Source organism: Arvicanthis niloticus, chromosome 6, assembly GCF_011762505.2.
Source record: "Arvicanthis niloticus isolate mArvNil1 chromosome 6, mArvNil1.pat.X, whole genome shotgun sequence".
Classification (NCBI taxonomy): Eukaryota; Metazoa; Chordata; class Mammalia; order Rodentia; family Muridae; genus Arvicanthis; species Arvicanthis niloticus.
Window position 1 is genome coordinate 24249409 of NC_047663.1, and position 26613 is coordinate 24276021.

At 44.5% G+C, this 26613-nt stretch overlaps 2 protein-coding genes across 6 annotated transcripts in view; both read left to right on the top strand.

The window, feature by feature from the left end:
• Positions 1-7625, top strand: part of Med1 (mediator complex subunit 1) — a 38510-nt gene extending 30885 nt beyond the window's left edge. The window contains exons 17-18 of one of the 3 annotated variants that reach the window (XM_034504731.2): positions 1324-1464; positions 6669-7625. In XM_034504731.2, the coding sequence (XP_034360622.1) occupies positions 1324-1464; positions 6669-6699 (172 nt within the window). In that variant the 3' untranslated portion in view covers positions 6700-7625. Of the gene's footprint in view, positions 1-1323; positions 4717-6668 lie in introns of those variants that run through there. The other 2 variants (XM_034504730.2, XM_034504729.2) reach the window with 2 other exon arrangements.
• Positions 7626-9199: 1574 nt separating this feature from the next.
• Fbxl20 (F-box and leucine rich repeat protein 20) overlaps positions 9200-26613 on the top strand; it is a 61497-nt gene continuing 44083 nt past the window's right edge. The window contains exon 1 of one of the 3 annotated variants that reach the window (XM_034504733.2): positions 9200-9386. In XM_034504733.2, coding sequence (XP_034360624.1) covers positions 9339-9386 — 48 coding nt within the window. In that variant the 5' untranslated portion in view covers positions 9200-9338. Of the gene's footprint in view, positions 9387-9703; positions 10183-26613 lie in introns of those variants that run through there. The other 2 variants (XM_076935844.1, XM_034504732.2) reach the window with 2 other exon arrangements.

Consider the following 26613-nt stretch of genomic DNA (forward strand, 5'->3'; position numbering starts at 1 on the left):
TCTGGTTTGAGGCCTCTGGCTTCTGCTTCCCTGTCAATACTGGATCCTTACTGGGACTCCCCTCACATAGCCTGTTGTTGACTTGTGTCATGGAGATCCTGCAGCTTGGGTTCTGCAGGACTGGACCTCTATTTAAGTTTTGAGATAGGGCCTTGTGTATTCCACGCTGGCCTTGATAATGTAATCCAGGCTGACCTTAGGTTAGTTCCCAGTCATTCTGCCTTGGATTCCTGAGCACTTTCCTCAGAGTCGGAAGCCACTCTACCTGGTTTACTTGGTGCTGGGGAGGAAACTCAGGGCTGTGTTCCTGGTAGGCAAGCACTGTAATAACTGAGCCCCATCCTCAGCCTCAAAATAGATTTTAAGAGATTCTGATTAACTTTTATTGGAACACTGCTGTTCATTTTACATATCTCCAGCACCTTTCAAGCAAAACTGTCAAACAGTTATAATGCCCAAAATCTCAGTGTTTGTCTTAGGATAAAATTTGCTGATACACATAGTAAAGCAAATGTTTTTAAAAGTATGCTGATGATCTAAGCTTACCCAGAGGTCGTCAGTGTTACGATAACTAGTACTCCATACCAAGCAGCAGGATAATCTAAGCTTACCCAGTGGTCCTCAGTGTTACAATAACTAGTACTCCATACCAAGCTTAGGATAATCTAAGCTTACCCAGAGGTCGTCAGTGTTACAATAACTAGTACTCCATACCAAGCAGCAGGATAATCTAAGCTTACCCAGAGGTCGTCAGTGTTAAGGTAACTAGTACTCCATACCAAGCAGCAGGACTTTGCACAGAGTGGCTTTTCTATTGCCAATGTTGTTCTTAGTGGTTTCATATTTATTACCTGTGACCCCGTGGAGCTCTTCCAAAAGGAAGATACTTTTTCCTAAGTTTAATTATCATGACTTTTCCTTCCCAAGCTTCCTCCATGGTTTTCATTTTTCAGACAGGGTCTGGCTGTTGTAGTCCAGACTGACCTTGAACTCACAGTTTTTGTGCCACCCACTCCTGAGGACTTTCTTTTACTTTAGTGTAAATTGGTTTTGAACTCTGGTTTGGTTTTAGTGTGTGTTTCATAAGCAGTTAATTTCCTGTTAGATCACAATTCTTTTTAGAATCAGTATATCCAACGATTTGGCATTTGATAAATTACTTTTGTCTTACAGATTACTCGCTTTATGTGAAAATTTCTAACTGCTGTCTTCTGAGGCTTATCTAAATCAGAGGCGGAAGCAGAGCCTTTTGTTCCAAATGATTGGTGATTTTATTCATCACCAATGCAGTGTTAACATGGGTTTTTTCCTTTTATCTTATAGATGTATGTCCATCCCTGTGACGATGAGGGCTATTCGGAGGAAGGCTGAAACCATACAGGCTGACACCCCAGCACTGTCTCTCATTGCAGAGACAGTTGAAGACATGGTGAAAAAGAACCTGCCCCCGGCTAGCAGCCCAGGGTATGGCATGACCACAGGCAACAACCCAATGAGTGGTACCACTACACCAACCAACACCTTTCCGGGGGGTCCCATTACCACCTTGTTTAATATGAGCATGAGCATCAAAGAGCGGCATGAGTCGGTGGGCCATGGGGAGGACTTCAGCAAGGTGTCTCAGAACCCAATTCTTACCAGTTTGTTGCAAATCACAGGGAACGGGGGGTCTACCATTGGCTCGAGTCCGACCCCTCCTCATCACACGCCGCCACCTGTCTCTTCGATGGCCGGCAACACCAAGAACCACCCGATGCTCATGAACCTTCTTAAAGATAACCCTGCCCAAGATTTCTCAACCCTTTATGGAAGCAGCCCTTTAGAAAGGCAGAACTCCTCTTCCGGATCACCCCGGATGGAAATGTGCTCGGGGAGCAACAAGACTAAGAAGAAGAAGTCATCAAGAGTACCACCTGACAAACCCAAGCACCAGACTGAAGATGATTTCCAGAGGGAGCTCTTTTCAATGGATGTCGATTCACAGAACCCTATGTTTGATGTCAGCATTACAGCTGACGCGCTGGATACACCTCACATCACCCCAGCTCCAAGCCAGTGTAGTACTCCCCCAACAACTTACCCACAGCCAGTATCTCATCCCCAGCCCAGTATTCAAAGGATGGTCCGACTATCCAGTTCAGACAGCATTGGCCCAGATGTAACTGATATTCTTTCAGATATTGCAGAAGAAGCTTCAAAGCTTCCCAGTACTAGTGATGATTGCCCACCCATTGGCACCCCTGTTCGAGATTCCTCAAGTTCTGGGCATTCTCAGAGTGCCCTCTTTGATTCTGATGTCTTTCAAACTAATAATAATGAAAATTCATACACTGATCCAGCTGAGCTTATTGCAGATGCTGCTGGAAGCCCCAGTAGTGATTCTCCTACCAATCATTTTTTCCCTGATGGAGTAGATTTCAATCCTGATTTGTTGAACAGCCAAAGCCAAAGTGGTTTTGGAGAAGAGTATTTTGATGAAAGTAGTCAGAGTGGGGATAATGATGATTTCAAAGGATTTGCATCTCAGGCACTAAATACTTTGGGGATGCCAATGCTTGGAGGTGACAATGGGGAGTCAAAATTTAAGGGCAGCAGCCAAGCTGACACAGTTGACTTCAGTATTATATCAGTAGCTGGTAAGGCTTTGGGTGCTGCAGATCTAATGGAGCACCACAGTGGTAGTCAGAGTCCTTTACTGACCACTGGAGAATTAGGGAAAGAGAAAACTCAAAAGAGGGTAAAGGAAGGCAACGGCACAGGCGCTAGCAGTGGATCAGGCCCGGGCTCAGACAGCAAGCCCGGCAAGCGCAGCCGCACTCCTTCCAATGATGGGAAGAGCAAAGATAAGCCTCCAAAGCGGAAAAAGGCAGACACTGAGGGAAAGTCCCCATCTCACAGTTCTTCTAATAGACCTTTCACCCCACCTACCAGTACAGGCGGGTCCAAATCCCCAGGCAGTTCAGGAAGGTCTCAGACGCCCCCAGGTGTCGCCACACCTCCCATTCCCAAGATCACCATTCAGATTCCTAAAGGGACAGTGATGGTGGGCAAGCCTTCCTCTCACAATCAGTATACTAGCAGTGGTTCTGTGTCTTCCTCTGGCGGCAAAAGCCACCACAGTCATTCTTCCTCCTCCTCTTCCTTGTCTTCTGCTTCCACCTCAGGCAAGATGAAAAGCAGTAAATCAGAAGGCTCATCAAGTTCCAAGCTCAGTGGCAGTATGTATTCTAGCCAAGGGTCTTCTGGATCCAGCCAGTCCAAAAACTCCTCTCAGACTGGGGGGAAGCCAGGCTCCTCTCCCATTACGAAACATGGCCTGAGCAGTGGGTCTAGCAGTACCAAGATGAAACCTCAAGGCAAGCCATCCTCACTTATGAATCCTTCCATAAGTAAACCAAACATATCCCCTTCCCATTCAAGGCCTCCTGGAGGCTCAGATAAGCTTGCCTCCCCAATGAAGCCTGTTCCTGGGACTCCCCCATCCTCTAAAGCCAAGTCCCCTATCAGTTCAGGTTCTAGTGGTTCTCATATGTCAGGAACTAGTTCAAGCTCTGGTATGAAGTCATCTTCAGGGTCAGGATCCTCAGGCTCAATGTCTCAAAAAACTCCTCCAGCATCTAATTCTTGTACACCATCTTCCTCTTCATTTTCCTCAAGTGGTTCTTCCATGTCATCCTCTCAGAATCAACATGGGAGTTCCAAAGGGAAATCTCCCAGTAGGAATAAGAAGCCTTCCTTGACAGCTGTCATAGATAAATTGAAGCATGGTGTGGTTACCAGTGGGCCTGGGGGTGAGGATCCGATAGACAGTCAGATGGGTGTAAACACAAATTCCTCTAACCATCCCATGTCCTCCAAACATAATATGACTGGAGGAGAATTTCAGAGCAAATGTGAAAAAAGCGATAAAGACAAATCAAAAGTTTCTACTTCAGGAGGATCAGTGGATTCCTCTAAGAAGACTTCAGAGTCAAAAAACGTGGGGAGCACAGGTGTGGCAAAAATTATTATCAGCAAGCATGATGGAGGCTCCCCGAGCATCAAAGCCAAGGTGACACTACAGAAACCTGGAGAAAGTGGTGGAGAAGGCCTCAGGCTACAGATAGCCTCTTCAAAGAACTATGGCTCTCCACTGATCAGTGGTTCCACTCCAAACCATGAACGGGGTTCTCCAAGCCACAGTAAGTCACCAGCATATACACCCCAGAATGTGGACAGTGAAAGTGAGTCAGGTTCCTCTATAGCAGAGAGGTCCTACCAGAACAGCCCCAGCTCAGATGATGGTATCCGACCACTTCCAGAATACAGCACAGAGAAGCATAAGAAGCACAAAAAGGAAAAGAAGAAAGTCAAAGACAAAGATAGAGACCGGGACAGGGACAAAGACAGAGACAAGAAAAAGTCTCACAGCATCAAGCCAGAGAATTGGTCTAAATCCCCCATTTCTTCAGATCAGACTTCGTCTATGACAAATAACCCTATCTTATCCGCAGACAGGCCTTCCAGGCTCAGCCCTGACTTTATGATTGGGGAGGAAGATGATGATCTTATGGATGTGGCCCTGATTGGCAATTAACCTTACTTTCTAAACAGACAAGTCCAGAGAAGAAAGTAATGATACATGTAAACCAACACGAGTGGTGAGTTAGACAGGCCCAGTCTGTGCTTAAGAATCCTAAAGGGCATGGCCTCTACACCAAGCTGGGTACATTTATAAACATATCTAGACCCTGCTACCGAAACCATGCGGTTGGTTGTTCACGAACAAGTCGTATGTCTTTGCCAGAAAGCAATGAATAAAATACTTGCTTAAGAAGGGAGAGGGGTGGTGGGAAAGGGTGTAGAGAGGGAGGGGTGGGAAACTGTTGTGGGAAATATTCATATATATTTTTCTCCCTTTTTCCATTTTCAGGACATGCTTTAAACTCATTTTAGTGCATGTATTTGAAGGGCTGGGCAGAAAATGAAAAAGCAATACATTCCTTGATGCGTTTGCATGAAGGTTGTTCACCTTTGGGAGTTGCCCATTGGAAGCATGGGCAAGGGAAGGACTTTGGCAGTTCTGGACACTTAAAGCAATGTTTGGTGTCTGTTTCTTAGGAGTGATTGGGGGAGGGAAAATTATTTTAGCTATTTATTTGTAATATTTTAATCCTTGATGTTTGTTTTTATGCAATGTTTGTTCTTAAATCTATGAAGGTTATGGTTCAGAACAACAGGAGGCAGGTAGCAAGGCTTGTGTGGTGGGGGAGCTTGCAGCTTGTGCTGATGCTGCAGCACCAGGCCCACAGAGCTAATCACAGCCTGTCTTTGAAGTTGAATAGAAAAACCAAAACTATTATCTTTGGAGGTTTTTCACAGGGTTCAGACGCCATAGGAATATTAAGAGTGAGTTACCTCCCTATGCAGATAAAAGATTTATCTTCTTTCATTAAAAAGGAAGGGTGGCTTTTGGGGGTATACATATGTTTTCAGAGTCTATACCCTATTGTATAAAAACCAGTATAGAATTAATAGTTCTCCTAGTTCCACAATGTGCCAAAAGTCTACATCCCAGCATTTTGTTTGCAGGAGAGCTGATGCCATTCCTAAGAGCTGGACTCTTTGTTTCTCTTCATCACAAGAAGGAGGAGTTCAGACTTAAATCACTCCACTGTATGCTCCCTGAGATAAACAGCTTTTAAAAAGATGCAGCCATAGTTCACTTAAAACAATTTCAAGCTCACTTGAAGTGAGTAGGGCCTGGAATGCTAAGTGAGCATGAAGATACCCTTGCTACCGTGTAGCACACACTTGGACCTTTTGGAGAAACAGGTCTGAGTCTGGATTCTGAGGGACATCAAAGGAAGACCTCATAAATAGAGAAATGCAGGAGAGCATTTTGAGTACAACAGAAGTTCTCAGTATTTGGAGGGTCCTCTCAAAAATCCGCGGCCTTACTTTGATTTCGCCACCTGCACTGTGCCATTCCTGATGATTCCATTCAGGATCTGTATCAGCGGGGTGGGGCATCATCCCCAGCACAACTCTTCTGGATTACAAAACGAAAAAAAAAAAAAAAGCCAGGTGATTCATGTTTGTGTGTGTTCTAAGTGGAGTGACTTCATCAGATATGGACGGTGTCTACATCCAACTCTGCAGGGTGGAGGAGCATAGACTTGGGAAATCTACTGCGGCTTTCTTTCCTATTTCTCTCTCTCTCTTTTTTTTTTTTTTGGCGGTCTCCCTTTTTTGGTCATTGGTTCTCAACAACTCTGCCATTTCTGTGTCCCAAGGCAATAAATAGGAAACAAAATATTGGAAAGTGGAGCAAGAAAAGTTATCTGTTCCCCTATCAGAGCCTGGTGTCTTGGGTGACACTCTCGAGGACATGGGCAGGGTGTAGTGGAGTGCTTTCTCTTGTGGTGCTGACATAGTAGCCGTGCGGTGTCTCAGATAAAGCCAGGTTGGATTTCTCAGAAATTTGCCACCTGGTTCTGAATCTTAGTTTCCTCTTAGTTTCTGCAGGAAAGTTAAAGTTATATGGGGTTTCATTTTGTTCTGGGTGGGGACAATCCATGGGGAAATATACTGCATAGTATAAGGGGCTCAAGCCCCCCAACCAGAGTCAACAAATACCAAAATGAGTAAACTGGGAAGCTTTTTCTCTCTTTCTGTCTTCATCCCAGATCAAAGAATCCCGAGTTAGGATCTGGATGAAGGATAAGCCCCTGAATTGCTGATGGGCACACCCCACACAATGACCCAGCATCTGAACTTGCTTAACAGGGAGCCGGGGCTAAACTGCTTCACCCTGCCTGGGAACCAGGGAGCACTGCATTTCTCCACAGGGTGGAGGAGAAGAGGCAGAATAAACCGAGCCTGGGACACCTCCCTCCCATCCAGGTGTACTCATTCTCCTGTTTGAAAAGACGGCAAGGACATGAAGTCAACTTCTACCTATTTGCTGCTGCTGGAGTTTTATGTATTTTTAGTTTGACATGATTCTTCTGTCTTTGGGCTTCATGTTAAGGGTCTTTGGACAAAATCTGCTCTGATGTACAAGAATGTTTTGCTGTATCTTAAAGCAAGTGTTTTCAAGGTGAAGAAGGGGACCTGATGTAATTGCCAAAGCCAGCTTGAGGTTGATAACTCTTGAATTGGATTTTTCTTTTGTCGAGCCAAGGCCTGAAAATCTGTAACAGCAATATATCATGAATTTTCAGAAGAGCCAGTGAGTCATATAGTGTCCTCGTTGGTCACAGCAGATGTCAGTATAGAAAACACAAACAATCCCTGGGTAATCTAGTGTTCTATTTTCTCTTCATCTTTAACTCTGTCACCCAATTATTTGTCTTGGAGTTAAGTTTTGGAGGGACAGGAAGTATTATCTTAGAAACTAGGTTGGAAAAATGTTCAACTATAGAGCTGAGATTTAAATTTTGAGTTTAAAAATGTACATCAGGAGCAGTGGGAAGGGTGTTTTCTTAAAGGCATTTCTAATTTGTTTTTCTGTGTGTATGGCTTTTCTGTAAATATTTTTTTCATTTTTGAAAGTGGATAAAATCTGTGGGATTTTTCCCCCTAAAACAACACAAAAATAAAACTTTCTTTACATACAAATAAATTTCTTTGATAAAAAGAAATGTGCCTCTGTGTTTTGTGTTCTTTGTTGTTTTTTTTTAAGACAGATTCTTACTATGCTGCCTGGTTTGCCTGGAACTCACTGTGGAGGCCAGGCTGGGCTATGTTTTTTGAGACTAGGTTTCATGTGTAGCCCAGCCTGAGCTTGAACTCTTTATCTTCCTGCATTCCCTTCCCAAGTGGGGGTGGGGGTGGGGGGTGGGGGGTGGGGGGGAGGTTAAGAGGCTTTTGTTGTGATTTGTATCTTTGAGATAACGTCTCTAACGAGCCCAGTATGATCCAGACCTCAAGCAGTCCTTAAACCACATTACAGGTTGGGTTTACCTGGTGGGATTACATCATTATACAATCTTATTCTTTCAGTATTTCCGTTTAAAAATCCAAATTAATTAGAAACCAACAGCTTCTCTGAGTACTATTCTAAATGGGCTCACAGCATAGTTGGTAGACGGATGAGACTGGATGTTGGTTTTGCTTTCCCATACTAGACTTGTCTCTGTGTTATTTTTTCTCACCTTTTCCTGACTTGCAGTTAAAAATTCATTGTAATTCTTGTTGGGAGAAACAGCTTTTAGATGCCACTGAACTTTGGTGTTTTTTCACTGTCTGAAGTAAATGCTTAAAAGCACACGGGACTCAAAGAGGATGCCACATGTGGACCTAGGTTTTTGTGGACCCACGAACTGAGGATTTTTTAAAAGCTAGTTTGTTTAGGAATGCCTCTTAAGGGGTAAAAAAGTTAGTTTGGTCAAATGTGACAAGTGCATTTAATGACAGAACTAGAGGTAGAGGCAGGTGGAGTTCGAGACAACCAGAAGAGGCTATGCAAACAGTCTCAAAACAGAAAAAAAGCAAAGTTTTATTTTGGGGACAAAGTAAGTTCTGTTAAAAGGTTCATGCCTTTGCTTTTAAACGTTCATCTTTTTCGGGTTCTAAAACTAATTATAAAGGGTCTGAGGACAAACTCGTAACTGCTTTGAGTATACAGTTAGAAGCAGTATGGCGGCCTAATCAGGACGGCTAGGATTTATGATGTTTAATATTTCAGGTTTGGTACATTTTGTGAAGTTTCTCTTTGAAGGCACAATTTCACGCTCAGTTGTTTGATAATTCGTGGGAAATAGGGCATAGATTTTAGGAGTCTTGAAGGCTGGAGTTAACATAAAAAGATGACAGACTAGCTTCTATACTAGGAGCATAATCCAATGAAAGTCATAGTTTCCTATGGGCAAACGCCCCCGCCTACTCGCTCCTACACGCTTGTTTCTCCCGCCGAAATGGCGTCAGGCTGAGGCTATCACCAACCAGCTCTCTGATTGGAGGGTGGGCAGCCACTGCAGCCCATTGGGCGCCACCGGTCGGAGGGGCGGGGAAACCAATGGCCCTAATACCTTGCCGGCCCCCACCCAATCGACGCCAGCCCCTCCCCCGGCCCGAGGACTGGGTACCGGGCTGGGGCATTGCACCCCGACCCCGAGGTGTAGCCTCGCTGCCAGCTCTTGTGCAGAGCTGGCGCTAGGTCCTCCTCTTAGCGCAACCAACTCCTGCTTTCTGGAGCCAGGCACTGAGAGCTATCCGCCCCGCAGCGGCCCCCCAGGCCTCCCTGCAGCACCCCGTAATGCAATTCACCGGGGCGGGGGAGGCGGCGGCAGCACCTACGGCGGCGGCGGCGGCTGCACTGCCCTAACCTAGAGACGTCTAGAGAGAGGAGGAAAATGGCTCCGAGCAGGGACCGCCTGCTGCACTTTGGGTTCAAGGCGACAGTGAGTGATAGACGACGGGAGTTGGGTGGCCAAAAGATTGTGGGTGCCAGCTCAGGCCGCCGGGGAAGTGACCAGATCAGGGCTGGGGCCCCTAGGCTGAAAGCTCAGGTTCCGCTTGGGCCGGTACGTGCCAGGGAGTCCTCGCAGTGCTGGAGGGGATCCGGTGATGTTCCGTCCCTGCTCCGCTCTTCTCGCCCGTCCGCGAGCACGCGCGCACTCGCGCCCGCCCCACAGCACACCGTGCACCGTACACACACGCACACACACACACACACGCAAGCGCGCGCGCACTTGGGCACTTCCCTGCCTCTCCTTGTCCCGGTGGGCTCGCGCCCCGTCATCCCACGTTCGGGCCACTCGCGGGCTCACGGTCCGGGGATGCGCCGGGTGGGGGAGGGGTGGGCTCGCGCCACCGCCGCGGAGCGCTCCTCCCCTCCCCCGGCGTTCCGAGGCCCGGGCGGCTCTGCCCAATGAGGAGCGGCGTTGCTGGCAGGTTGGGAGTGTTTTTGTTTTGGGTTGAAGTTGAGGCTTTGGAGAGGACCGAGCTAGCGACTGGCAGTCGTCGCGGCCGCGGACGCCGCGGGCGGTGGTGGAGGCCCCCGCGGCACTCGAGCAGTCTCTCCTCCGCGTCGGGAGGGCGAGCCGAGCCTTGCCGCCGCCGCCTCCCGCTCCCGGAACTCCGGGGCCTGCCCTGGCCCCTGTCTTTGCACTCCACACGCCGCAGCGCCCTGCCCGGGCCGCACCCGCTGGCCCCATGAGGAGGGACGTGAACGGAGTGACCAAGAGCAGGTTTGAGGTGTGAGCTCGGAGGGGTCTCGGGCGGCGGCGAAGGCCAGCTCTCGCACCCCAAACAGTCGCTCTACCGGAGCCGCCTTCCTTGTGCGGCCCGCCACCCGCCCCCGGCGGGGCCGCCGGCGTCCTCCCCTGCTCGCGACCGCGAGCCCCTCGCACCAGCTTGCCTCGCCTTCCGGGAGGTTCGCCTGCTGCCCCTTCCACTCGCGGGCCCTGGCCGGGATTAGCCCTGGCGCCCTAAATCCCCCCTCCCCCATAACACCCAGCTTCCCATTCTTTGCCCAGCCCTTGGCTAGCCTCCTTCCACCACGCAGTGAAAGCACCCTGTCCCCGACTGGCCAGCGCCGGCTGCCTTCGGGAATCGTTTCTCTCCACCGGAGCGGGAATCGATGAGTCCTCGGTGGAAGTAGGAAGTTGGGGGTGGCAAACTGGCACCATAGGGGCTACTGTGGGGTTTTCGTGCTGTTTGGATATTGTTCTAATACTTCCTCTTCCCCGTTTAGTGTATACTTTTGTGGTTCATTGTTTATTGGGAACTTAGATATCTGTTCAGAAAATGCAAGGAAGGTCTGAGAGCCTTCGGAGAATCCATTCTTGGGGGGTTTTTTGTTTTGTTTTGTTTCGTTTTGTCTTAAGTTTGTCTTCGGGGAAAAGGAGGATCGTAGTCTTGGAATTGAACCGTAGATAGTCAGAAAGCTCTTTAAAACAGAATTCACGGACCGAGAAAGGGCTTCCTTTGGAAGTATTGTAACTACTGGTGAAATACAATAGTTTGGTGATGTGCAGGAGGTTTCATTGGTAGGCCGAGAGACAAAGAAACTTATACAAGAGAAAATGTTACCTGGCCTTTTCTGGCAGAGGCTCAGGCTGACCTGTGTTGGGTCCAGGCTCAGTGTCCATCTCACTTGCTGGGTTTCTGTCTCCTCTCGTTGTATTTTTAACACCCAGTGTTTCCCTTCAGCTCCCTTTAAAAGATGAGTTTGAGACAAAAGTTTGTGGGCTTGGGGTGAAAGTCTCACCTAGGGATGAAACTTCTGTATAGTCTTTGTATTTTTTTAAGCGTATAAGAAAAATATTTAAAGTTATAAAGACAGATTAAGTAAGGTGGGAGATCTGTGGAGGAACTGTAAATTCAGTGTTTGAATGCGAAGTTGCAGTGAGGAGTGGAGAAAACCAATGGCATTGGTTGCATTAGTGTTTTCATTTGTAACTTAATGGTGGGTTGGGGGAGAAGCATAATAATAATAAAAAGTGCTTCCATAAGACGTTGTATTGCTCTAAAGTAGAGAGGCCAAAAAGATTAGTTTATGGTGGTTTCAAGTTCAGTACTACTGAAAAAGTCTTTACCGTTGAAATGACTCCCTAGACACCTGACAGTCTGGGGCTACCCCGAAGAGGTCAAAAGGAAGGGTCCAAAGCTTGAGTGGGTTCTTGACCAATTTGCTATTTTGAGTTGAGAATTTCCCTTTTGAGTTGAGGATTGAGGAAAGCCTTATCGTCATCTGTGCATTAAAGCTATATTGCTGTTTTTAAATTTTTAAATCCTTTTTTGTTTTTTTCTTTTTCTGGAGACAGGATCTCATGTAGCCCATGAGCTTGAGGTGATGCTCCACCTCCCAAGTGCTAGGATCATGGATGTGAGCCACCGTCCGTGCTGCGCTGTTTTAGTTTTTAGGGTTTTTTGTTTTTTGTGTGTGGTTTTTTGTTGTTGTTGTTTTGGGGGTTTTGTTTTGTTTTGAGACAGGGTTTCTCTGTATAGCCCTAGCAGTCGTGGAACTTTGCTCTGTAGACCAGGTTAGCCTCGAACTCAGAGATCTGCCAGCTTCTCTGGGGTGCTGGGATTAAAGGCATGTGCCACACTGTCCTGCTTGCTTCATGAATTTTTCAACCCTCAAACTTATCAGGCTATCGTTTGCACACCTTTAAGCGCAGCACTCAAGAGTCAGAGGCAGGCTGATCTCTGCATATTCCAGTTCAGGCCAGTGTACGTAGAGAGTTCCAGGCATACATAGAGGCATACATAGACCGTCAGGCATACATAGAGAAATCCTGTCTGAGAATCAAAACAAAAGAAAAATCCTCTGAACTAAGAGAATCCTTTAGAGGAGGCTGACTATTTCTAAGTAGGTTATCACAGAATGAAACTTTCTGTGAGATCTGGAAATATGTCCAAAAAAATAATAGCTAATTTCAAACTGTGAGCATGACTAATACAAGTGAAAGGCTCTTGCCCTACCCCAGGGTGAGAGGGACTTAAATCTCTGCATTGATGCATTGTAACCTTCTCTTTGTGGAGAATGTTTTAATGTGTTTGAGTGGTTTTACTTTGTTTGGGGTCCTGGGGACCCAGCACAAGATTCTACAAGTACCTCACCCCCTTTTTTTTTTTAAAGAAATTTTCGTTATTTAGCTCAAAGTAGCCTGGAACTGTCTCTTGAGTGCTGGGATTCCAGGCATGTGCCACAGTGTCCAGTTTGGGAATGTTTTCTTCTTGAATGCTGAGATCAGAGGCCACATGCTTTCTGTCTTTCTCTCAGAGCCAGAGATACAGAGAAGCTTTTACATTAAACAGAGCCTAGTGGCTGGGAACTGTAATCCCGCCCTTGGGAGACTGAAGAGGATTTGCCCCCAGTTCCAATCAGTCCGGTTTACATAGTGAGTTTCAGGCCAGCCTGAGCTATAGAATGAGATCCTCCATTCAAACTGTGTGTCCTCCCTCCCAAACTGCCCCTGAAGGAAAAAAAATTAAAGCGAGATCACTGGTTATATAAGCCAAACCTGCAGCATCTGTGTAAAGCCAAGCAGGTGACTCTAGGATAGAGAATAAAAGATCCAGCGATGTAAGACTTCATGTTCCTAGCTCAGTTACTTTGTGTGTATGTGTGTAGGGTTTTTTTTTTTTCATTAAAATATTTTAAAGATACACTTTATTTTACAGGTGTGATTGTTTTGCCTGCATGCATGTGTGCAACTCATGCCTGCCTGGTGCCCACAGAGGTCACAGGGTGTCACTGGATCCCCTGGAACTGAAGTTACAGGTGGTTGTGAGCCACCTTGTTGGTGATAGAATCTGAGCCCTGGTTCTGGCCAAGAGCTGCAAGTGCTCTTAGCTCCCAAGCCATTTCTCCATACCCTAGGATGGCCAGAAAGTTACCCCGGCTGCCATGGAACTTCCAACCATCCTCTTGCCTCAGAGTCCACTATAGATGCTACCTAAACTTGGTTCTTATAATTCTTACATTCACGGGAAGTTAGGACCATTACAGTTAAGGTGATGAAGTTGTACAGCTTAATAGTAGAGGACCAGGATTATAATCTCAGAGGCAGGGGAGAGGATTTCATTGTTTCTTTTTAGAGATATATTTTGTGAATGCATGAGTGTGTGAGTGTACATTTACATGTGCATGCCTGAGAGTGCAGGTGCCTGTGGCGGTCAGACAAGTAGGATTCCACTGGATCTAGCATTACAGGCGATGGTGAACCCCCTGATACTGGTGTTGTGAGCTAATCCTGTTTCCCTCCAAGAGCAGTTAAATGGGCTCAACCACTGAGCCGTCTCTCCAGCTCCTCAATCTCTATCTTGTTTTGTTTGTTTTTTGTGTAACTCTGGCTGTCTTTTGTACTCGTTCTTGTAGACCAGGCTGGCCTCGAACTCGGAGAGCTACCTGCCTCTGCCTCCCTAGTGCTGGGATTAAATTTGTGCCACTACTTCCTGGCTCTCTATTTTTTACACTCAATATTTTCCTCTTGTTCTGTTGTACCATAAAGCCAACTAAATGTATGGAAAAGTGATTTTCCTAAAATTCATCGAATATATTTCGTATATGCTGTCAAATTAATGAGTGTGTCTTTCATTTTAAGTGTGTTAACCAACATTACCAAGATTGACAAGAGACACATTTCTAATATCTAGTCCTGCCCTTAGATCCAAATTGAGATTTTTTTTTTTTAGTTCAGTCTCTACTTTATCATGTGTCTAATAGGTCCATAATAAAGATACCATGGTATTGGGGGAAAGTCCTTACTTTAGTTTACTTTGAAAAAAAAAAAAAAAAAACTTAATGTTTTTAAAAAGCCATAGTGTTGGGCTGGAGAGATGGCTCAGTGGTGAAGAGCACTGACTGCTCTTCCAGAGGTCCTGAGTTCAATTCCCAGCAACCACATGGTGGCTCACAACCATCTGTAATGGGATCTGAAGCCCTTTCCTGGTGTGTCTGAAGACAGCAACAGTGTACTCACATACAAGAAAGAAAGAAAGAAAGAAAGAAAGAAAGAAAGAAAGAAAGAAAGAAAGAAAGAAAGAAAGCCAGCCAGCAGCCATAGTGTTACATTAGCTGATATTAAGTTATTTTGTAATCAGTGCCTGGAGATGTTAAGACCATAAGTTAGGAAATGAAAGGCTCTATTTTGGAAACATTGATTCTGTATTCATTATTTTTTATTATACTTTACTGGGTTTCTCATAAATATGTAATACCGCATACCATAGTGTCACTAGGCCTTGTTCCGGAGCTCAGATTGGAAGCTATGGAACCTCTTAGGACCCTCTTTCCAGCTTCTTGAATGAGCTGCCACGCCCAACTAGGTCATCATTTGTGTTGAAAGTATTCACATTTTCAAATGCTAGTATCCATCTATTGCAGATCATTTTTCAGTATGCTGTTAATATTAGTAATGATGTCAAATATTAAATACACTTTGCCCACACCGGACATGTGCTTTCCTAATTTGCTACAACCAACCCTCCCCCCCTTTTTTGAGATAGTGTCTTACTAAGTTGTACAGGATGGCCTTAGCCTTCTCAGTTTGTTGAGCATTGGCTCCTTATATACTCCTCAGAAACTGGGACTATAGACCTACACCACCTGGCCAGGCAGCCCATGCTGTTGAATCTATCTATTTATTTATTTATTTATTTATTTATTTATTTATTTATTTATTTATTTTTGAAACAGTATTACTGAGTATCCCCGGCTGGCTTAGAACTCACTATGCAGACAAGGCTGGCCTGGAGTTCACAGATCTTCCTGCCTCACTTTCTGGACTGTTGGGATCACCATCATGCCCAGCCTTTGAATCTTTGAATTTTTTATGATTTATTTTATTTGTGTGTGTGCATGCCTGCCCTGTGTGTGTATGTGTGTGTGTGTGTGTGTGTGTGTGTGTGTGTGTGTGTGTCCATGGAGCCTAGATAAGATTTTCAGGTCTGCCAGGCGGTGGTGTCGCACGCCTTAAATCCCAGCACTTGGGAGGCAGAGGCAGGCGGATTTCTGAGTTCAAGGCTGGCCTGGTCTACAGAGTGAGTTCCAGGACAGCCAGGACTACACAGAGAATCCCTGTCTCGAAAAACAAACAAACAAACAAAAAAAACCCAAACAAACAAAAAAAAGATTTTCAGGTCCTTTTTTGCTGGAATTACAAAGGGTCTGATAGGTGCTGGGAGCTGACCTCTCTGAGCCCAGGCCGTTCTGTTCTGAGGAAGGTATATAGTACATGGTGACAGGACACTTGTCTAGCATGAGTGAAGCCCAGGGTCAATATGTAAAAATAAAATAAAAAAAAAACATAAAATACATTTTAATCTCTAAAGTCCATTTCAAACCTTGACCTCATTTTCCCTTCAGATAAATGAGTACTTTTGTCACTGGCTGCAGATCCACTCCTGTCCCTTGAAATACTGTTTCCTACTTGTAACAAGTTGGAACCAGAATTAAAAATTTCAGTACTCAAAACCAGTCTAGGACTGTTGGTCTGGAAGAGTATTTTTAGACATTCAAAGTAAAATATTGTAAGCCAGCAGGGAAACCCAAGGGAGGGAGGGAAGAAGGACCATTCTTCCCCCGACTAGACTTAAGTGCTTGTCCAAGGACGGCGTCTCGGTGCCCTTTTCCTCCCCGACCCTTTAGGCTCAGTGAACTTTTGGGTTAGGCCCTCAAGGAGATGCTAACTGGGAAGATAGCCAGTTGTAATTTTATAATATGGTTTCTTAATGCTTTTTAGTCTACTTGATAGAAGGATTCTGATGTAGCTGGGCAGTGATGGTGCACACCAGAGGCAGGACCAGAGGTAGGACCATCTCTGTGTGTTCAAGGACAACCGGGACTACAGAGTGAAACCCTGTTTTGCAAAACAAAAAGGGAAGGATTCTAATGCAGTCACAGCTGACGGTGGAGCTTTATACTGGGTTGTGGGATATCATTTATACTTGATTCATTTTTCTGAGTTTTGTGATTTTCAAAATAAAGACATCTCTCTCCCACCTCCCACCCCCAAACACACACGCACACGCGCATGCTAGGCAAGCGCTCTTTTACTTTGCATTAGCTTTCCAAAAGTTTGGATAAGCAAAATGACATTAATGAATAATTTTTTCTGGGTCTATGAAGTACCTGGTAGGTGTGTAAATTATAGGGATAGGGAAGTAACCTCTTATCTAGTAAGCAGCCTTTTTTTTTTATCTAAATATTTCTACAAACTTGATATTAAGGGGCTATCTTGGCCTTACTTATGTCTTGGCCATAGCTGACAGTTGCAATCAGGAATGTCTTTAACCATTTGCTTAGTCCTTTACATTGCTGTGAGGTTAAAGTCACCTGTTCCATTAGATTATAGTAGACAAAGATTTGGTTAAATAGGAAACATACTGGCAGTTTCTTCTGTCTACCTCTCAGCCTCAGGAGTTGGTGGTTACACTGAGAAAGAAACGTGCAACATTGTAAAAATGAGTAGATTGTTGTGGGGCATGCCTGGGGGGTAAGACAGCAATCACATGTGGAGATGAAGTTCAGCAGTATACCAGATGTCTGTCCAAATGATGTACAATCAAATATACCAATTGCAGAACTATGATGTTTGTTGGTGTAACTTTATTTTTTTAATAAACTTTTTTTTTTCTTAAAGAATTATTTATTTTCTGTGAGTACACTGTTGCTATCTTCAGAAACACCCAAAGAGGGCATCAGATTCCCTTAAATATGGTTGTGAGCCACTATGTGATTGCTGGGAATTGAACTCAGGACCTCTGGAAGAGCAGTCAGTCATTGCTGTTAACCACTGAGCCATCTCTCCAGCCCTTGGTATAACTTTAAAAAGATTTTTAAAATTATATTTATGGGGTTGGCGGGTCTTAGAGGTTAATGGACAACTTGCTGGAGTCAGTTCTCTCCCATCACACGTGGGCCCTGGGGATGGAACCTGAGTTCTAGGCTGGGTGCTAAGCCCCTTTACCTGCTGAGCCATCTAGCTGGCTCCTGTTGGTATAACTTTTAAGATCCACTGCAGGATGCAGACAGAAGAACTAAGGTTTACTTAAAGTTTACAGTGATGAGATACCATGGTCAGAGCTCATTCTAGGTGCTCTGTTTGCAGTGTGATTTTATTGGGGGAAAGGCAAAAAGAAAAAAATAAAGAAAGACTACTAGATTATGGCCAGTCACAGTGCACTGGTTCTTACACCTATGTGGTTCCTTGTTGACAGGCACAACAAAGTTATTACCGACTCAGTATATCCTGACTGACTTTGACTCTTAGCTGGGCACCGTTTATGCACACCTTTAATCCCAGCACTCAGGAGACAGAGGCAGGCAGATCTTTGAGTTCAAGGCTAGCCTGATCTACAGAGCAAGTTTCAGGACAGCCAGGGACAAACAGTTAAGAGCACTGGCTGCTGTTCCAGAGTTCCATTCTCAGCACCCACATGTAACTCCAGTTCCAGAGGATCCAGGGCCCTCCTCTGGCCTCCGTGGTCATAAGACATACACGTGATATACACAGGCATATAGTCTAGGCAAAATAATCGCATACATGAAAAGAAAAAAACCAAACGTATAAATGTTACTGAGGAAAAGAAAAAGGAAAAGATTTGTAGTGCCTGCTGGTGAACAATTAAAAAACGTTACACCAAGGATTTGCAGAGATTTGTGCGGGTCTAGGAGGGGCTGTCAAGCAGTTTATGGAAGAGGAGGCTTAGAAGAGTCATGGAGGAGAACAAAGCTGGACATGGTGACTCAAGTCTGTAGTCCCCATATTCTGGAGGCTGAGACAGTAGAATTGCCTCATTTTCTAGGCCAGCCTGGGCTACCATGTAAGATCCAGAGGAAGAAGGCCTGTTTCAAAAAACAAAGCACAAAAAATGGTTTCACATCATTCTATTTTTTGAACCACCTCACTTATATCTTTTAATATTTAAAATTTGAAACTAATTTCAATAGGAAAATAAAAATGTTAAGGTATCATATAGAGTTTATAAAAGGAAATTGTTGATTTGTGAACTATTAAAACACACTTTTTTTTCCAAGACAGGGTTTCTCTGGGTTCCAGGCTGTCCTGGAACTCACTCTGTAGACCAGGCTGGCCTCGAACTCAGAAATCTGCCTGCCTCTGCCTCCCAAGTGCTGGGATCAAAGGTGTGCACCACCACTGCCCGGCTAAAATGCATTTTTGCTAGATGTGGTGGATCACAGACTTGTGACCCAGCACAAGGAAGCAAGAGGATTTCTATAGGCTAGCTTGGGCTGCAGAGCTAGACCCTGTCTCAAGGAGCATAATAATAACAGGTCTGGGCCAGAGTCTTCCCGATTTTGAAACTGTTTTAAAATGTACTATAGATAGGGTTTCCTGTGATGTTAGAACTCTTGGAGTCTCTTGGAGAATTGTTAGAATTCTCCTGTCTCAGCCTATCAAGTAGGTAGGGATTCAAGTGTGTCACTGCCCTGAGGCTTACAGAGTGTTCATGTATGGGGCCTGGAGAGAGAGCTTAGAGGAAGAGAGCATGTACTCCTTTTCCAGTGGACCTATGTTCAGTTCTTAGAACCCACGTCCAGTGACTCACAAACACCTATAACCTAGTTCCTCTGGCCTGCTTAGGGCGCTGCAGTCATGCGCGTGCTAGCATATGCTCATACATGTGCACACACATACACATACATAGTTAAAAATGGAGTTTTTACAAAAGTATTCTTACATGTATATATTCGTGTTTCATTGTATATAATACACTGGTGCAATTCTAGTGTCACTCATATGGTTATTACTTTCAAGTTCCCTTTCCAGGCTTCATTGTCTACACTCTAAGATTACGTACTGTGATTCTCGCAGTGAGATGAAACAAATTACCTTACAAATTAGCCTTTGTAATCTTAATATGATGCTTTGAATACCGTGACTGTTTCTGCCCTGAATTCTCTGATAAAAGTAGACTTCGGAAGGGTGAGGTGGGAGTGGGAGTCTGCACCATTAGTGACCGAGTGGATGTTTTTGCTGAGAGATGGGTGTGATTGTGTGATGGCCTGGAGTTTGGAGCTGTGATTCTTATAGTTAGTAATTGTGGATTTATTCATATTTATAGGGCCTATCTACCGTCATTAGCTTTGAAGATGGGATTTGAACAGTGGCATTTCTAGTCACCAGCCATGTGACCTTGCAGAAGTTCTTCAGATTAATCTCATTGAGTCTCTGATGTTCAGTCCCTGTAAGAAATATAATGCCTCCACCGTGAGGACTGAATTCTAACTGTGTGGCATGAGCAACCTGCCTGCCATACAGTGAAGGCACAAGTGACATGTGCCTATTGTTTGGGGCCTTGTAGCACATGAGTGTTTATGAATAGGCTTTTTGTAACTTAATATTTTAAAAACCTTAAAATACCTCACTGTTTATTTTTGGTGTTTTGTTGCTGCTGCTGTTGTCTTTTGAGACAGTTGTCTCACTGTGTAGCCCTGGCTTGCCTAGCCGGCCTTCAGCTCAGTTCCCCTGCTTCTGCATCCCAAGAGTGCACACTACACCTAGCTAGGTTTGATCTTTGAGAGCAGGGGATCATGTAGTTAATGATGACCTCAGATTTCTAATTCTCTTCCTTTCACCTCCCAAGTGTTGGGATTTTAAGTGTGCAACCCCACACTCTCTAAGTAAGAATTTACTGTTTAGAGGAAAAGGTCTTTTACAAAGTGAGGGATGTAACTAGTCATCTCCTGAGTAGATACAGTTTTCTTGTTTGTTAATAAGCTAGAGTGCCTCAGTCTTAGTCTGAGTGGTAGTGCATGCAGCAGTAGTTGCAGTGTTTCATTCGGCCGGCCGGCCGGCCGAGCATTATTGTGCTCAGTGCTAGGCAGGCATGGTGACTGTCTGCTGGGAGGAGACGATGGCGCTGAATTGTAAGTTGACATTTTAAAACACTGGATCAGTCAGCCTTCACCCCGGAAACTGGCCATTCTTCGCTTGCTAATTGTAGAAACTAATGCTATGATGGAATTGAATGTAGGCAAGAGATGCATTTAGATCCCTTTCAGAACGAGACCCTCTGAAGGAGCCTGTGGTGCCTATACAATGCTCATCCCTGTCAGCTGCTTAAAACTTGTTTTTCTGCTCCGAATGTGGCTCTGTGTTTATGTATGAAGAAAACCGCATTACAACTTATTTCTGCAGTCCACTTGTAGAAAACTGATGTTTTGAAATTCTCTTTGAATAAATTAGAATATGTTGTAATGCTATAATTTCCTAGTACATCATCATGAACTATAACATACAAAGATAAGAGGCTTCATTAATATTCAATATTCTTAGTAACAACTGATCTTCTGTTATATAAACGCCTCTGAAATGTAGACCTGCCCTTAAAAGTCCAACAGAAAAGTACAGCTTTGCTAAGTCAGCACATTCCTTAAAGAACAGAGGAGGTGGGAATGGAGTTCAATTGAGTGAATATCTGTTTAGCGCAAGGCCCTGGGTGCAAGTCCTTCTGAGCTCCATGTAAACATGGAGCGGAGGCCGGCAGATCAGAAGGGCATCCTCAGCTACGTAGGTCAGCACCCGCATGCTTGAGACCTTGTCTCACAAATGGAACAAACAGTGGAGACAGTCAGCTCTGAATGAGAGCTAAGGCAGGGGGATTGTTGTCATTTTAAGACCAACCTGGGCTATATAATGAGTTCAAGGCTAGTCTATGTTTTTAAATCAAGACCTTGTATCAAAACATAAGAGAATAATGATGTTTACTGTGTTACTTTATTCCTGTAGTTTTACAGTGCTGGAAGTCTAACCTCAGGCCTCCTCATGGTCTGTCAGAGGTGACTGAGAACACTCAGGCCATCAGTCCAGAAGTGATTGTATTTGCAGAGACCTTGTCTCTGAGATGGTGAATTACAGGCACTGAGTGACAAGTTACAGAACAGCTTATTGGTCTCTTACCCAGACTGGATGCTGTGGTTTAAGTACAGGAATCAGGATCTCAGGAGACCTAAGACCTGAGGAAAACCTTTACGTTTGTCTTTATGGCTTTAAAATAAGATTTCCAATATCTATTTCCTTGTGATAACAGGAGTTGAATTGAGGTTATGTAGAAATTAAACACCAAACACTTGCTGTTTAGTAGTGGTTTCTGAGTTATGATTATATTATTAAGGAGAAATAGTTGAAAATGAATTTTCTTTACTATAACTGGAGACCTGTGTGGGGGACCTGTGTGGCCTTCAAAATTGATACAAGCCGGGCGGTGGTGGCGCACGCCTTTAATCCCAGCACTTGGGAGGCAGAGGCAGGCGGATTTCTGAGTTCAAGGCCAGCCTGGTCTACAGAGTGAGTTCCAGGACAGCCAGGGCTATACAGAGAAACCCTGTCTCGAAAAAAACAAAACAAAACAAAAAAAAAATTGACACAATTTTTTTTTTTTTGCACATTACACATCCCCTAAAACAGTAGTTTCTCAGCCTGTGGGTCACGATCCCAGGTCACATACAGTTATTTACCTTGTGATTTGTAACAGCAGCAAGATTACACTTGTGAAGCAGCAGTAAAAGAGATTTTATGGTTGGGGGTCACTACAACATGAGTTGTATTAAAGGGCCACATCGTTAGGAAGGTTGAGAACCTTTGAACTATGTAGCTCTGGCAGTCCTGAAACTTGCTCTGCCAACCAGGTTAGCCTTGAACTCAGAGATTTACCTACGTCTACCTCCCAAGTGCTGGGAGCAAAGGTGTACACCACAATGCCTGGCTCAGAAACACACTTTTAATGAGACAGCTAATTAAAGTTGCTGCTTCTCTGAGGCTGGACATCCACTAGAGATTTAACCAGGAAAGAAACAGGGATAGAAAGGCCTAGCTAAGAGGTAGCACTCGCTCACTAGTGATTCTGAACTTTATTGTGAAGTGTGTAATTAGTTACATAGTGGGGTTGGGTTTGGTTTTTCTTGTTTGATTTTTGTTTTGTTTTGTTTTGTTTTTGTCTAGGGCCTCAAGCACCAGACAGATGCCCTGTCTCTGAGCTCTCCCCCTGACTCAGGTTTTCTCTTCTTCCTCTTCCTCTTCCTCCTCCTTTTCCTCCTCCTCTTTTTCTTCTTTAAATTTTAAGACAGAGACAAGGGATATGTCTTCTAAAACAATTTAGGAATTATTCAAGTTAGGAATTACTCTTTATAAGGATGAACCTCATATATAGAATATTTTGCTGATCCTGCCCCAGAAAGTCAACTATTTTAAAAATTAACTCAAGTAACAATATTTTAAACTTATTTTTGTGTTGACCTGGTAGTTTGGACATAGAGCATCAAGCATTGTAAGCAAGCGCATGAACATACACACACACACCCACACCCACACCCACACCCACACCCACACCCACACACACACATATATACCCACCCCTCTCCAGGTCTTGAAATAATAAACTAATAGTGTTTGATACATTAAACAACATGTTGACATTTATAATAACTTAGTTGGAGAATAGTGTTTATGTGTATGAGTGCTACACATTAAATAGTATGTTTCTATTTATGATTTGATTTGAACTTAGTATTAAAAGGTAAATACTGTAAAATTTCATTTTATTTTCTGTGTATGAATATTTTACATGCATGTATGTCTGTGCACCACATGTGTGCCTGGTGTCTCCAGAGACCAGAAGGGAGCATTGAGTCTCCTGGAACTGGAGTTATGGGCAGCTATGAGCTGCCGTGTAGGTGCTGGGAGTAGCACCCAGGTCCTCTGAAGAGTAGCAGGTGCCCTGACCTCTGAGCCATCATCTCCAGCCCCTCGTTTTCTTACTTTATAGATTAGAAAACAGATGCTACAATAGTCTGTTTTCCCAATGTTGTTGTGGTGTTTTTTGTTGTTTATTTTTTGTTTGTTTGTTTCCGAGACAAGGTTTCTCTGTGTAGCCCTGGCTGTCCTGGAACTCACTCTGTAGACCAGGCTGGCCTTGAACTCAGAAATTCGCCTGCCTCTGCCTCCCAACTGCTGGGATTAAAGGTGTGTGCCACCACTGCCCGGCTACTGCTATTTTTAAGACAGTTTCATGTCTTAAAAGACCAGGTTGCCCACAGAATCCAGTGTAGGCGAGGCTGGCCTTGAGCAGTCCATCTTGTCTCCCTTTACTAAGTGTTGGGATTACAGGAGTATGTGACTATTGCCAGTTTCTTATTTCTACAGTCTTTTGAGATTGGGTCTCACTGTATAAACCCAGGATAGGTCTATTTCTGACCTCCTACTATTATTCTATCTGTTCAGTTACCAACACTACGTATTCTTTGTATCCTGCTCTGGCTTTGAACGTACTAATAGCCAAGGGTGCACATTCTGGGACTCTAGATCCCAGGCCCTTTGCTACACCAGCCCCCTAACTGGCTTTAGTTTAGTGTGTCTCATACAAGAAGGGTGGGGTAAGAGTTCTCCATAGGGGCGTTTCAGGCTACAGTCATCCTAGAGAAAGAAGTCACATTTGCTAGGTTGGCACACACTGGGCAATTGGTTCATAAGCCCTTGTAATCTGGCATGCCTCCAAAACTCAGCGGAGGAAACTTTGCCGTTCCTGGGAGTCTGAGGCTTCAGTCCTTGTCAACAATACACACTCGCTCAGGACTTCCTTGCTCCCCACCTGCCTCTGCCTCCTCAGTGCTAGAATTAAAGGTGCACACGCCACCACACCCAGTACGTAGAGATACTCCGAGGCACTCTTGCATCTGTAAGAGGGGCTGGGTACATGTGTGTCACAGAGCACATGTGAAAGTCAGAGAAAAACTTGAAAGCCTCTTTTCCTCTGTGGGTCCCAGGATCCAACACCACTTGTCAGACCAGCTCTCACCTGCTCCAGCATCCTCTCTAGCCAACAATACAGCTTTCCAGCTTTGTAGCCCTGCCCTGCCCATCCCACCCGGCCCCTCCCCCCACCGACTTGAAATTCATGATCATTCAGCAGTGTCAGCTTCCCAAGTGCTAGGATTATGGCATGCATCACCACATCCAGTTCCGTTCCACGTAAGTGACTAATTCAGTCATCAAATATTTACTGAGTACCTTGTATGTGCCTGCTGTTATGAATACCAGGAGATGTAAAAATGAACAAAACAGACAAAATCTTCTTGTAGTGGAGTTTAAATTCTAGTTAGGGGAGATAGGTATGAAGGATAACATGTAAAATGCTATTACTTTCTGGGACCAAAGGGAAGGGCAGAGACTTATCAGTGAGGATTGCTGGTGTGTTGGGGGAGGGAAGAGTATGAATGGCCTTGAGGACCTTAGACTCTGGAGTTGTTTCTGGTAAAATAAGCCACAAGGACCTGTTGGATCAGAAGAGGAACATTATATAGCTTGTTCTTTGGAAATAGCATGTTGAGCCCGAGATGAACCCCAATAAAAGATTGTCTGCCTAGCATCCTTAAAACCCCGATTTGCCTCCGAAGTAAAGTTCACTCCTGCTTTCTGGAGACATAATTTTTTTGTTGTTGTTGTTTTGTTTTTTCGAGACAGGGTTTCTCTGTGTAGCCCTGGCTGTCCTGGAACTCACTCTGTAGATCAGGCTGGCCTCGAACTCAGAAGTCTGCCTGCCTCTGCCTCCCAAGTGCTGGGATTAAAGACGTGCGCCACCACCTGCTGCAAGAAAGGGCTTCTTCCTGACCTTCATGCAAGAATCCAACTATTTCTCTCCATCTCTACCACAGTTACCGGATCCACCATACCACTGTCTCCTAAATTCTTATAACAGTCTCAAATGGTGGTTTATGTAATTATGTCTCCAGAAGGCAGGACTGATACAGTTTGTATGATTTTATTAAAATACTACATTTATTTAGCATATGCCACAGTGTTGTGTGGACGTCAGAGGACAACTTGCAGAGGTGTTTTTCTCCTTCCACAATGTGAGTCCTGGGAATTGAACAGGTGTCCTCAGGGACCTAAAATGTTGCCTGGAACAGTAAAACCAAGTATGGAGACAAAATACTGAACAGAAAACCAGAATGAAGGTATAAAGAGAGCACAGGAAATGGCTTGGTGCATGTAAAGCATATTGTGATTCCCACGTTTGGACCCTGAGCACCCATGGAAAAGCCATATGAGGTCTGGCACACACCTGTAACTCCAGCACTGGGCCTGGGGAACAGAGCAGGGAGAGTTGCTAGAGCTTACTGCCTGGTCAGCCTAGCTGGAAAACATCTCCAGATGAGTGAAAGACCCTTGCACCGGACATCCTCTTCTTACCCATGCATGCAGTGGACAGGTGTGCATGTGCATGTATATACTGTATGCACAAAACAACCTTATCTAAAGTGCATGCAGAGAGGTGCTGGCAGACAAGATGGAGACAAGCATAATATGTCCTATTGAGTCAGATGTTAAAAGGTGTGCAGTGCAGAAAGCGTGCCCTAGTGTAATGTGCGTGTGTTTTTATCTAGAGGTGTCTTTGTTAGAAAAGGTTTAGGCATGGTGTGGTAATACACTGGCCATAGTTTGTTTCTAAAGAGCAGTTACGTCAGGTGGAGAAATTGTAAGCTTATTTTTCTTCAGATTTATTTAGCATACAAAAATGTTTTTCCTTTTGGATTCTGGCAAGAAAATCAGCCTATTGGAAAAACATCTGGTGTTGGTTGAGTGAAGGAATGACATAATCTTGTGAAAACTACTTATAAGAAGTATTTTTTAAAAATCCTCTCAGCTGGGCAGTGGTGGCAGCACACCAGTACTTGGGATGCAGTAATTCCAGCACTTGGGAGGCAGAGGCAGGCAGATCTCTGGGTTCAAGGCCAGCCTGGTCTACAGAGTGAGTTCCAGGACAGCCAGGGCAACACAAAGAAAGCCTGTCTCTTGAAAAATCAAACACAGAAAAAAAGAAAAAAGAAAGAAAACACAAAGAAATCTTCCAGCTTTACCTATGGGTTTCTTTATGAATATTCTGTCCTAATCTCTCTCCAGGGTATTTCTGATGCCATAAAGATTTGACCTGGGCTACCATTGGATGTTACAGTTTGTTCAGATCTATGAAAATGAGACCACTAGTCATACATTTTTTTTTTTCAATGAAGAACTTTTTTTTTTCTTTTTTTCTGTCCAACACCCAGTAATCTTAGCATTCAATCATAAATTATCATCCAGTAGCGTGGAAAAATGAGTTTGCCCTGGCAGTTCTGTTTCTCTGTAAAAGGTCACTCAGGAGGCCGCAGCCTCT